At 41.4% G+C, this 12,500-nt stretch overlaps 1 protein-coding gene across 4 annotated transcripts in view; it reads right to left on the reverse strand.

Annotated features, from left to right (window-relative positions):
• ddah1 (dimethylarginine dimethylaminohydrolase 1) overlaps positions 1-12,500 on the reverse strand; it is a 96,177-nt gene that overhangs the window by 14,218 nt on the left and 69,459 nt on the right. For all 4 annotated transcript variants that reach the window (XM_077218667.1, XM_077218666.1, XM_077218665.1 and 1 more), the window contains 3 exons: positions 11,013-11,112; positions 6,784-6,857; positions 5,973-6,092 (listed from right to left, as the gene is read on the reverse strand). In XM_077218667.1, coding sequence (XP_077074782.1) covers positions 5,973-6,092; positions 6,784-6,857; positions 11,013-11,103 — 285 coding nt within the window. In that variant the 5' untranslated portion in view covers positions 11,104-11,112. The remainder of the gene's footprint in view (positions 1-5,972; positions 6,093-6,783; positions 6,858-11,012; positions 11,113-12,500) is intronic.

Genomic DNA, 12,500 nt, shown 5'->3' on the forward strand with positions numbered 1-12,500 from the left:
AAATGCAGAAAGCCTTTGGACTCGTCGTGTTTACCTGGAAATGATCAACCCAGAACGGGGAACTCGGCAACTCTGGCTATTTCTTCGCTGAATTTCACTTTTGTTGTCGCATGTTTTCTCAACGAGCTCCTACCATAGACAGTAAAAGAAATGAACTTGATTTCAACGGAGAACACTGAAGCCCGATTATTGCACTTCCTGTCTGATGGCTGAGCGACTGCGCAGGCTCAAACTGAGCGTGACGACAGTCTGACAGTTGTAAATCTTCTAGTAGCTGTGCCAAGACAAATCTGAATCACCTAATTATTTACAATTCCTCAAAAACGTTGTTGAAATATTTTGTCCCGTTGCTTTTATGGAGTCTCTATCTATGGGCTTCTCCTTGACTTTATGCCTCTATGTCACCCCCATCGCCTTATAGACAGTAAAAGATCGCCTGCGAGCTTCTCCTCCTGTCTATACGGTAATTTCTCTACTGTGCGACAGAGTCGCGTGGTTATGATGCAATCATTAGCCTATTTTTACAAAAACGGCTTCCACGGGGCCATAACTTAAGATACAAAGTAATGGAGCCTTTTATACATTGTCGTGTTTCTTAAGAAATAAATAATGGACAAATTAAGTCTTTGGACGCCTCAGATGTAAAGTTATTCGCTGACAAAGTGACACCAAAATTAATGGGAGCCAATGGAATGCTAACAGCAGGTGAAGTTCTGCTACACCGGCGGCTCCCGCGAGGCTTCAGTTTCGGCTGATGGATTACCCTCTTGGTTGAAATGAATGTTCCAGAAATACCCGGATGATCTACTATTTCCGGTCAGAATCCGAAGTGCAGATCGATGCGCACGCTAACGGCTAATATTGCCCACAACCCATCGCGCGTTGGACGAGGATTCGGTTAGAACTACAAACACGAGTGAAAAGTGTTAAAAAACTACAGACATGGAGGACGCGCGAGTCCACCGGTTATGTAGAGAGGTTTAGATAAAGGGGTTTGAGTGATTAATTATCAGTATCTAACCAGACTAAAATGTATTTATTCAACGTTGTCTACATTATATTACATCTGCAGCAGCATTGCTAACTTTTGTAAAGATATTTTAGCCATTACCTTTTAAATGCATCATTATATTCAAATTGCAAACACATGAGGAGAGTCTCCGCATGAAAGACCCACGACTGCAGATGAACGTGCTCTAACAGGGCAGTTTACGGTGACGAGATGATTGACAGGGCAGTTTACGGTGACGAGATGATTGACAGGGCAGGTTACGGTGATAGGATGATTGACAGGGCAGTTTACAGTGAAGGGATGATTGACAGGGCAGTTTACGGTGACGGGATGGTTGACAGGGCAGTTTACGGTGACGAAATGATTGACAGGGCAGTTTACGGTGACGAGATGATTGACAGGGCAGTTTACGGTGCTGAGATGATTGACAAGGCAGTTTACGGTGACGAGATGATTGACAGGGCAGTTTACGGTGACGAGATGATTGACAGGGCAGTTTACGGTGCCGAGATGATTGAGAAGGCAGTTTACGGTGACGAGATGATTGACGGCAGTTTACGGTGGCGGGATGATTGACAGGGCAGTTTACGGTGACGGGATGATTGACAGGGCAGTTTACGGTGACGAAATGATTGACAGGGCAGTTTACGGTGACGAGATGACTGACAGGGCAGTTTACAGTGACGAGATGATTGACAGGGCAGTTTACGGTGCCGAGATGATTGACAAGGCAGTTTACGGTGACGAGATGATTGACGGCAGTTTACGGTGGCGGGATGATTGACAGGGCAGTTTACGGTGACGGGATGATTGACGGCAGTTTACGGTGACGGGATGATTGACAGGGCAGTTTACAGTGACGGGATGATTGACAGGGCAGTTTACGGTGACGGGATGATTGACAGGGCAGTTTACAGTGACTGTATGATTCACAGGGCAGTTTACGGTGACGGGATGATTCACAGGGCAGTTTACGGTGACAAAATGATTGACGGCAATTTTCGGTGACGAGATGATTGACAGGGCAGTTTACGGTGACGAGATGATTGACGTCAGTTTGTGGTGACGAGATGATTGACAAGGCAGTTTACGGTGACGGTATGATTGACAGGGCAGTTTACGGTGACGGGATGATTGACAGGGCAGTTTACGGTGACGGTATGATTGACAGGGCAGTTTACGGTGACGGGATGATTGACAGGGCAGTTTACAGTGACGAGATGATTGACCGGGCAGTTTACGGTGACGGGATGATTGACAGGGCAGTTTACGGTGACGGGATGATTGACAGGGCAGTTTACGGTGACGAAATGATTGACAGGGCAGTTTATGGTGACGAGATGATGGACGGAATGATTGAAAGGGCAGTTTACGGTGACGGGATGATTGACGGCAGTTTACGGTGACGGAATGATTGACAGGGCAGTTTATGGTGACGGGATGATTGACAGGGCAGTTTACGGAGACAAAATGATTGACGGCAGTTTACGGTGACGAGATGATTGACAGGGCAGTTTACGGTGACGAGATGATTGACAAAGCAGTATACGGTGACGAGATGACTGACAGGGCAGTTTACGGTGAAGGGATGATTGACAGGGCAGTTTACGGTGACGGGATCATTGACAGGGCAGTTTACGGTGACGGTATGATTGACAGGGCAGTTTACGGTGACGAAATGATTGACAGGGCAGTTTACAGTGACGAGATGATTGACAGGGCAGTTTACGGTGACGGGATGATTGACGGCAGTTTACGGTGACGGAATGATTGACAGGGCAGTTTATGGTGACGGGATGATTGACAGGGCAGTTTACGGTGACAAAATGATTGACGGGGCAGTTTACGGTGCCGAGATGATTGACAAGGCAGTTTACGGTGACGAGATGATTGACGGTAGTTTACGGTGGCGGGATGATTGACAGGGCAGTTTACGGTGACGGGATGATTGACAGGGCAGTTTACGGTGACGAAATGATTGACAGGGCAGTTTACGGTGACGAGATGACTGACAGGGCAGTTTACAGTGACGAGATGATTGACAGGGCAGTTTACGGTGCCGAGATGGTTGACAAGGCAGTTTACGGTGACGAGATGATTGACGGCAGTTTACGGTGGCGGGATGATTGACAGGGCAGTTTACGGTGACGGGATGATTGACGGCAGTTTACGGTGACAGGATGATTGACAGGGCAGTTTACGGTGACGGGATGATTGACAGGGCAGTTTACGGTGACGGGATGATTGACAGGGCAGTTTACAGTGACTGTATGATTCACAGGGCAGTTTACGGTGACGGGATGATTCACAGGGCAGTTTACGGTGACAAAATGATTGACGGCAATTTTCGGTGACGAGATGATTGACAGGGCAGTTTACGGTGACGAGATGATTGACGTCAGTTTGTGGTGACGAGATGATTGACAAGGCAGTTTACGGTGACGGGATGATTGACAGGGCAGTTTACGGTGACGGGATGATTGACAGGGCAGTTTACGGTGACGGTATGATTGACAGGGCAGTTTACGGTGACGGGATGATTGACAGGGCAGTTTACGGTGACGAGATGATTGACCGGGCAGTTTACGGTGACGGGATGATTGACAGGGCAGTTTACGGTGACGAAATGATTGACAGGGCAGTTTATGGTGACGAGATGATGGACGGAATGATTGAAAGGGCAGTTTACGGTGACGGGATGATTGACGGCAGTTTACGGTGACGGAATGATTGACAGGGCAGTTTATGGTGACGGGATGATTGACAGGGCAGTTTACGGTGACAAAATGATTGACGGCAGTTTACGGTGACGAGATGATTGACAGGGCAGTTTACGGTGACGAGATGATTGACAAAGCAGTATACGGTGACGAGATGACTGACAGGGCAGTTTACGGTGACGAGATGATTGACAGGGCAGTTTACGGTGACAGGATGATTGACAGGGCAGTTTACGGTGACGAGATGATTGACGGCAGTTTACGGTGACGGGATGATTGACAGGGCAGTTTACGGTGACGGGATGATTGACGGCAGTTTACGGTGACGGGATGATATACAGGGCAGTTTACGGTGAAGGGATGATTGACAGGGCAGTTTACGGTGACGGGATCATTGACAGGGCAGTTTACGGTGACGGTATGATTGACAGGGCAGTTTACGGTGACGAAATGATTGACAGGGCAGTTTACAGTGACGAGATGATTGACAGGGCAGTTTACGGTGACGGGATGATTGACGGCAGTTTACGGTGACGGAATGATTGACAGGGCAGTTTATGGTCACGGTATGATTGACAGGGCAGTTTACGGTGACAAAATGATTGACGGCAGTTTATGGTGACGAGATGATTGACAGGGCAGTTTACGGTGACGAGATGATTGACAAAGCAGTATACGGTGACGAGATGACTGACAGGGCAGTTTACGGTGACGAGATGATTGACAGGGCAGTTGACGGTGCCGAGATGATTGACAAGGCAGTTTACGGTGACGAGATGATTGACAGGGCAGTTTACGGTGACAGGATGATTGACAGGGCAGTTTACGGTGACGAGATGATTGACGGCAGTTTACGGTGACGGGATGATTGACAGGGCAGTTTACGGTGACGAGATGATTGACAGGGCAGTTTACGGTGACGGGATGATTGACGGCAGTTTACGGTGACGGGATGATTGACAGGGCAGTTTACGGTGACGAGATGATTGACAGGGCAGTTTATGGTGACGAGATGATTGACAGGGCAGTTTACGGTGAGGGGATGATTGACAGGGCAGTTTACGGTGACGGGATGATTGACGGCAGTTTACGGTGACGGGATGATTGACAGGGCAGTTTACGGTGAAGGGATGATTGACAGGGCAGTTTACGGTGACGGTATGATTGACAGGGCAGTTTACGGTGACGAAATGATTGACAGGGCAGTTTACAGTGACGAGATGATTGACAGGGCAGTTTACGGTGACGGGATGATTGACAGGGCAGTTTACGGTGACGGGATGATTGACGGCAGTTTACGGTGACGGGATTATTGACAGGGCAGTTTACGGTGACGGGATGATTGACAGGGCAGTTTACAGTGACGAAATGATTGACAGGGCAGTTTACAGTGACGAGATGATTGACAGAATGATTGACAGGGCAGTTTACGGTGACAGAATGATTGACAGGGCAGTTTACGCTGACGGGATGATTGACAGGGCAGTTTTCGGTGACAAAATGATTGACAGGGCAGTTTACGTTGACGAGTTGATTGACGGCAGTTTACGGTGACGAGATGATTGACGGCAGTTTACAGTGACGAGATGATTGACAAAGCAGTTTACGGTGACGAGATGATTGACAGGGCAGTTTACGGTGACGGGATGATTCACAGGGCAGTTTACGGTGAGGGAATGATTGATAGGGCAGTTTACAGTGACGGGATGATTGACAGGGCAGTTTACGGTGACGAGATGATTGACGGCAGTTTACGGAGACGAGATGATTGACAGAGCAGTTTACGGTGACGAGATGATTGACAGGGCAGTTTACGGTGATGGGATGATTGACAGGGCAGTTTACGGTGATGGGATGATTGACGGCAGTTTACGGTAACGGGATGATTGACAGGGCAGTTTACGGTGATGAGATGATTGACAGGGCAGTTTACGGTGACGGGATGATTGACAGGGCAGTTTACGGTGACGAGATGATTGACAGGGCAGTTTACGGTGATGATATGATTGACAGGGCAGTTTACGATGACAGGAACACGCGACAGATCTGTCTGTTAAAGATGACCAAGTAGCGTGTCCCAAAGCTTGCCTACTCTTTTGCTACACCCTCAAAAGTATGTACTTTTTCTTCACAAAAAGAGTACATACTTTTAGCTTGTAGTATAAGTAGGCGAATTGGGACTGGGCCACTATATTTCTAAAATGGCGGCGCTCGCTCTTCCGTGAAAAAAAGGGTTATACCTTCAGGGCTTTCTGGGCGGCTTCACTGGACCCGATCGCAATGAGATCTGGACCGGCCATACTGCAGAAACTCTTCAGATGGAGATAGCCCTGTACTGGAACCATGGACACGGCGTAGTCCTGTAACAGAGTCCAGTCGGGAGACACATCAGCACAAAAGCATTTTGGATCTGACTGGAAAAACATTTACTCATAAAAACATAATTAAAAACTTGCGTACTCCAAATAAACCACATTAGCTCAGCTAGTAAATACAGAGGAAAAAATTGTTTGCTTATTGGAAAAAGACACGTAAAGCGCTCCAGACTTTTGGGAGGAGTAGAACATTTGCTCAGGGATTCTTGAGGAGAGAACAAGGGAATGTTTTTGCAGAAAGTATGAATGTGTTTACAAACACTGCTTTCAGTTGTACTATGAGCGTCTCTGTTTTCACTTTAGAGACCCGGGTGACTTTGTAAAGCGGCCTGGTTAAAAGTTTCCATAAACCATCAGTGTGTGAACGACAAGGAGCTGCGGGCATCGTCAGGCTCGTTTGCAGATTGTTACAAAATCGTGATGTTAAAAGCGTCAGTGACATTAGAAAAATATGTTCTGTTCTTACAATGAGCTTTTGATTTTCATTCAGAAATCAAGAGTTCAACCGTTGACATCGTTCATCGTTTGCAGAAAACATTCTCCACAATAAATACTGAGAGTCTGATTATGTAAGTACATGTGAAAGATAGACAGATGGATAGATAGAGAGATGGATAGATATAAAGATAGATAGATAGATAGAGAGAGAGAGAGAGAGAGAGAGAGAGAGATTCACCTTGAATGCGTCGGCCAGGATCTCCGCTCCTCTCTGATTGGTCCTCTTGGATAATCCCACGAAGAACTCTCTCCCTGAACACCAGAACACACTCGTTTACTACCAGGAGATCCGCTAGATATCAACTAGGATTGAGCTAGAAACTAAACATGTTTCCAGTTATAAAGCTTCTTAGTGACGGAGTTCCTGTAGTTCAACTCTACATCAGCGCAGCTGAACATCGGATCTGCAAACATGCTTTTCTTACTCAGTGTTTTTCTCTTGTTTCCAGTCCAAATATCAAACATTTCTTAAATCAAGATGCATTTACTAGATGAGTGATATGATATGAGATATTATGTCCTGTTTTCTGGGGGAATTAATCAAAATTAAGTGAGTTGATGCTTAAAAAAAGCAAAATGATGTAAGAAAAATAATCTTAATTCAAACAGAAACAAAATTATTTTTCTTACTCCATTGGCAGATCATTTTGCTTGTTTTAAGCAAAAACTCACTTAATTTTTATTTATTTCCCCAGAAAACAAGACTTACAGTAATATCTTATGTCATTTTACTCATCTAGTAAATACATCTTGATTTAAGAATTTTTAGATATTTGGACTGGAAACAAGACAAAAACACTGAGTAAGAAAAGCTTTTTTTGCAGTGTAGCGTTTGATCGTATAGAAACACTCTCTCCCCGTCACACGACTTAATGTTGCGTTTAAACAGGTTTGTACATCAGTGTTCTTGATTGTTCAATTCAATGCAATTCAACAAACATGTATTTTTTCGGTCCTCACAGATAATGTTGAATAGTAAAGAAAAACAAGATGTGTGAAAAAGTCTGTGTTTTTAAATCTCGCACTAACACACATCTTTTCCGGCAGACTTTTATTATTACTTTTACACTTTAATACTGGTATCCGTTTATTGTTTATTGTTTTATTGTGTTTGTCAGGTGTCCTTGAGTGTCATGAAAGGCGCCTATAAATAAAATGTATAATAATAATAAATAAATAAAATACATAATAACCGAAAAATGCTTATTATGCCCACTCTTTATACATAATTATTTAATGAGCGTCACTTTCCTCTCTGGATTTGATTCATACAAAATAAACAAACAGTTAAATAAGACAATTTCCAAAATGTACATGAATGATTGTGAAGATGTATATCAGATATTATTACAATAGTTCACTGTTGCCTTGGCTTTTGGCTTGCTTAGTTGGGGATATTTAATATTCAACAATATTATTGATCTGCCTTACTTAAGATGGACTGTGACATTATTTTCTTTGTTGTATTATCTATTTTCCTGTTATCTCTGTAAATCTGCTTTGAAACACTCTGTATTGTAAAAAGTGCTATATAAATAAAGGTGAATTTACATATGACATTCATATTGATTATATAATTATTTATGACCTTGTTTTTAAACATTTTCTGATCTGTGAACCGAGAAACGTTACACTTGAATCCAGAACAGTAGCAACTAAACGTTTTACACAGGACATTTTTGAGCTTCATGACGCCAGAAGGAAATGTTTCTGTCCGGGAACGAATCCAGACTCAATTACAAGAGTTTTCCATTCAGCGTTAGATAAAGCAGAGCAGCGAGCGAGATCATCATCTCAACATCGAGTTTAACTCTATAATAGTCCAGCTATGAGTAACACACTTCTAGACAGAATAACCTTGAATTTGGTTACATGTCGTTTTTGCCAAAATAACTTGTGAGATGTTTGATATTCCATCTTGAAAATAAAGTCAACAAGATTAACAAAAACTTTATTTCATTGAAAACATACAATATTGATTTGTGTATTCTGACTTGTATACTTCATTAATATTTCGGTTTATTTTTTTATCAATAGTGTATGGAAGCTTGTTTACGCCACAGAATGAAAAATAAAAAAGGTAATTGCGACTTTTTATCTCACAATTCTGACTTTATTTCTCAGAATTGGGAAATATAGTCAGAATTGCGTGAAATAAAGTCGCAATTGCGTGTTATAACGTCAGAATTGCGAGGTATAAAGTCAGAATTGCGAGACAAAGTCAGAATTGCGTGATATAAAGTCAGAATTGCAAGATATAAAGTCAGAATTGCGAGATATAAAGTCAGAATTGCGAGATATAAAGTCAGAATTGCGAGATATAAAGTCAGAATTGTGAGATATAAAGTCAGAATTGCGAGATATAAAGTCAGAATTGCGAGATATAAAGTCAGAATTGTGAGATATAAAGTCGCAATTGCGTGTCATAAAGTCAGAATTGCGAGATATAAAGTCAGAATTGCGAAATATAAAGTCAGAATTGCGAGATATAAAGTCAGAATTGCAAAATATAAAGTCAGAATTGTGAGATATAAACTATTCTGAGGAAAAAAGTCAGTATTTTTTCCCCCCATAGAATTGGACTTTATAACACGCAATTGCGACTTTATATCTCGCAATTCTGACTTTATATCTCGCAATTCTGACTTTATATCTCGCAATTCTGACTTTATATCTCGCAATTCTGACTTTATATCTCGCAATTCTGACTTTATATCTCAAAATCCTGACTTCATATCTCGCAATTCTGACTTTATATCTCGCAATTCTGACTTATAACACGCAATTCTGACTTTATATCTCGCAATTCTGACTTTATATCTCGCAATTCTGACTTCATATCTCGCAATTCTGACTTTATATCTCGCAATTCTGACTTTATAACACGCAATTGCGACTTTATATCTCACAATTCTGACTTTATAACACGCAATTGTGACTTTATATCTCACAATTCTGACTTTATAACACGCAATTGCGACTTTATATCTCGCAATTCTAACTTTATAACACGCAATTGCGACTTTATATCACGCAATTCTGACTTTATATCTCGCAATTCTAACTTTATATCTCACAATTCTGACTTTATAACACGCAATTGCGACTTTATATCACGCAATTCTGACTTTATAACACGCAATTGCGACTTTATATCACGCAATTGCGACTTTATATCTCACAATTCTGACTTTATATCTCGGAATTCTGACTTTATATCTCACAATTCGGACTTTATATCTCACAATTCGGACTTTATAACACGCAATTGCGACTTTATATCACGCAATTCTGACTTTATATTTCGCAATTCTGACTTTATAACACGCAATTGCGACTTTATATCACGCAATTCTGACTTTATATCTCACAATTCTTACTTTATAACACGCAATTGCGACTTTATATCTCACAATTCTGACTTTATAAAATGCAATTGCGACTTTATATCACACAATTCTGACTTTATAACATGCAATTGTGACTTTATATCTGACAATTCTGACTTTATAACATGCAATTTTGAGAAATAAAGTCAAAATTGCGAGATAAAAAGTTGCAATTATTATTATTTATTTAGTGGCGGAAACAAGCTTCCATGATAGTGTGTGTATATGTATATATATATATATATATATATATATATATATATATATATATATATATATATATATATTTTTTTTTTATGGGTCCGATTTAACTTTATATCATGTGTGAGATAACTTAAACATTTTTTTTTTTGTATATATTCTTTGAACTTTTTCTCTCTTTAGGTTGCCTTACACAGTGTGACCCGGTGTTTGTAATTTGACTAATTAATTGCTCCTTAAAATGAACTTGAGACTTTTATTTGTTACACACACCCTGTCGAAAGCATGTAAAGCCGCAACGCGTGGTGTAACTGTCACCAATTTTAATGCTTAAGCCATGAATAAATAAAGGCTTTTTAACTTTTTTCAACATAATTCGAGTGCCTTTGTTTTTTGAGTGAAGGATCCCATACAGCCCAAGAGCATGAGATGCAGCATTTCTATTGCATTCCTTGCTTTGAGTGATTACAAGGTGTTTGGTTTCATTTTTTCACTCATTTCATTTCTTTATCTAATTGATGACTAGTCTAATCTTGTGTTATTGTTAGACGTCTATTAAATTTTCACTGACAGCCCAAATTTTAGCCTAGACGTCTGTGCTATTAGACGTCTTTTAAATGCAAAATTGCTTGCTGGGATTGTACATTAGACGGAGAAATATTCCCTCAGCGTCACAAGAGGATTCACACAGCTGCGGATTTTAGGAAAACTGTTTAAAAGAACAGTTTTTTGATCATCTATGATTGGTTGTTTATCAGCAAACACATGCATTTGTATTAATTAAAAAAATGAAAGGTATTATAGACTGAACTGGTACCTGTGAACAGGACATCTCCCCCGTCCAGTGTGGCCGATTCATCGGTCATCTCCACGATATTCAGGCCGAGCTTCGTCAACGCATCTTTCATGGCCACCGTCTGAAACAGAAAGACGTGTATAATTACTCATTAAGCAGACGCTCTCACAAACCCTTTTTAAACAAAACCAGCAAAACAAAAGACGCATCTCAGAATAACCCAGCAACTGCATAGCAACCACTCAAAATTTAATAGTAACTACACTGAAACTCCCTAGCAACCACATAGAACAACCTAGCAACTGTACAGCAACAAAGTGTTTCCCAATCAGAAAACTTTAACACCCATATAGCAACAACTTAGAAACAGCCAAGAAAACCCTAACAACTGTATAGCAAGAAAAGTATATACAGAACACTTTAGCAACCAAATAGCAACACACTAGAAACTACCTAGAACACCCTAGCAACTGTGTAAAAAGGATTTACAACTCAGTACACCTTAGCAACCATATAGCAACACCCTGCCAACTGCCCAGAATACTCTTTCAACTATATAGCAACACCTTAGAAACTACCCAGAACACACTAGCCACTGTATAGGGAGAAAAGTATGAGTATAGCAAGAAAAGATAAGGTGTTCAGAACACCTTAGCAACCACATAAGCAACACCCTGGCAACTGCCCAGAGTACCCTTTCAACTATATAGCAACACCGTAGAAACTACCCAGAACACACAAGCCACTGTATAGTGAGAAAAGTATGAGTACAGCAAGAACTGTATAGCAAGAAAAGTTAAGGTGTACAGAACACCTTAGCAACCACATAGCAACACCCTGGCAACTGCCCAGAATACTTAACTATATAGCAATACCTTAGGCTTAGAAACTATGCAGAACGTATTAGCAACTGTATAGCAACAATGTATATTCCTCTTAGAACACCTTAACAATCACATAATACCCTGGCAACTGCCCAGAACACTCTTTCAACTATATAGCAACATCTTAGAAACTACCCAGAACATCTTAGCAACGGTATAGCATATTCCACTCAGAACACCTTAGCAACCACATAGCAACACCCTGGAAATTCCCAGAACACTGTTTCAACTATATAGCAACACCTTAGAAACTACCCAGAAGACACTAGCCACTGTATAGCGAGAAAAGTATGAGTAAAGCAAGAAATGTATAGCAAGAAAAGTTAAGGTGTTCAGAACTCCTTAGCAACCACATACCAACACCCTGGCAACTGCCTAGAACATTCCTTCAACTATATAGCAACACCATAGAAACTACGCAAAACACACTATCAACTGTATAGCGAGAAAAGTATGACTAAAGCAAGAAATGTATAGCAAGAAAAGTTAAGGTGTTCAGAACACCTTAGCAACCATATAGCAACACCCTGGCAACTCCCCAGAAAACTCTTTTCACCTATTTATTTCGCACTGAAACACAGAGGATAAATGCAAGTTATGTTGCAGAGCGAGTGAGAGAGTGTGT

The sequence above is a fragment of the Siphateles boraxobius genome, unplaced genomic scaffold, assembly GCF_051911475.1.
Source record: "Siphateles boraxobius isolate OS27281-9 unplaced genomic scaffold, OSU_SipBor_1 77, whole genome shotgun sequence".
Taxonomy (NCBI): Eukaryota; Metazoa; Chordata; class Actinopteri; order Cypriniformes; family Leuciscidae; genus Siphateles; species Siphateles boraxobius.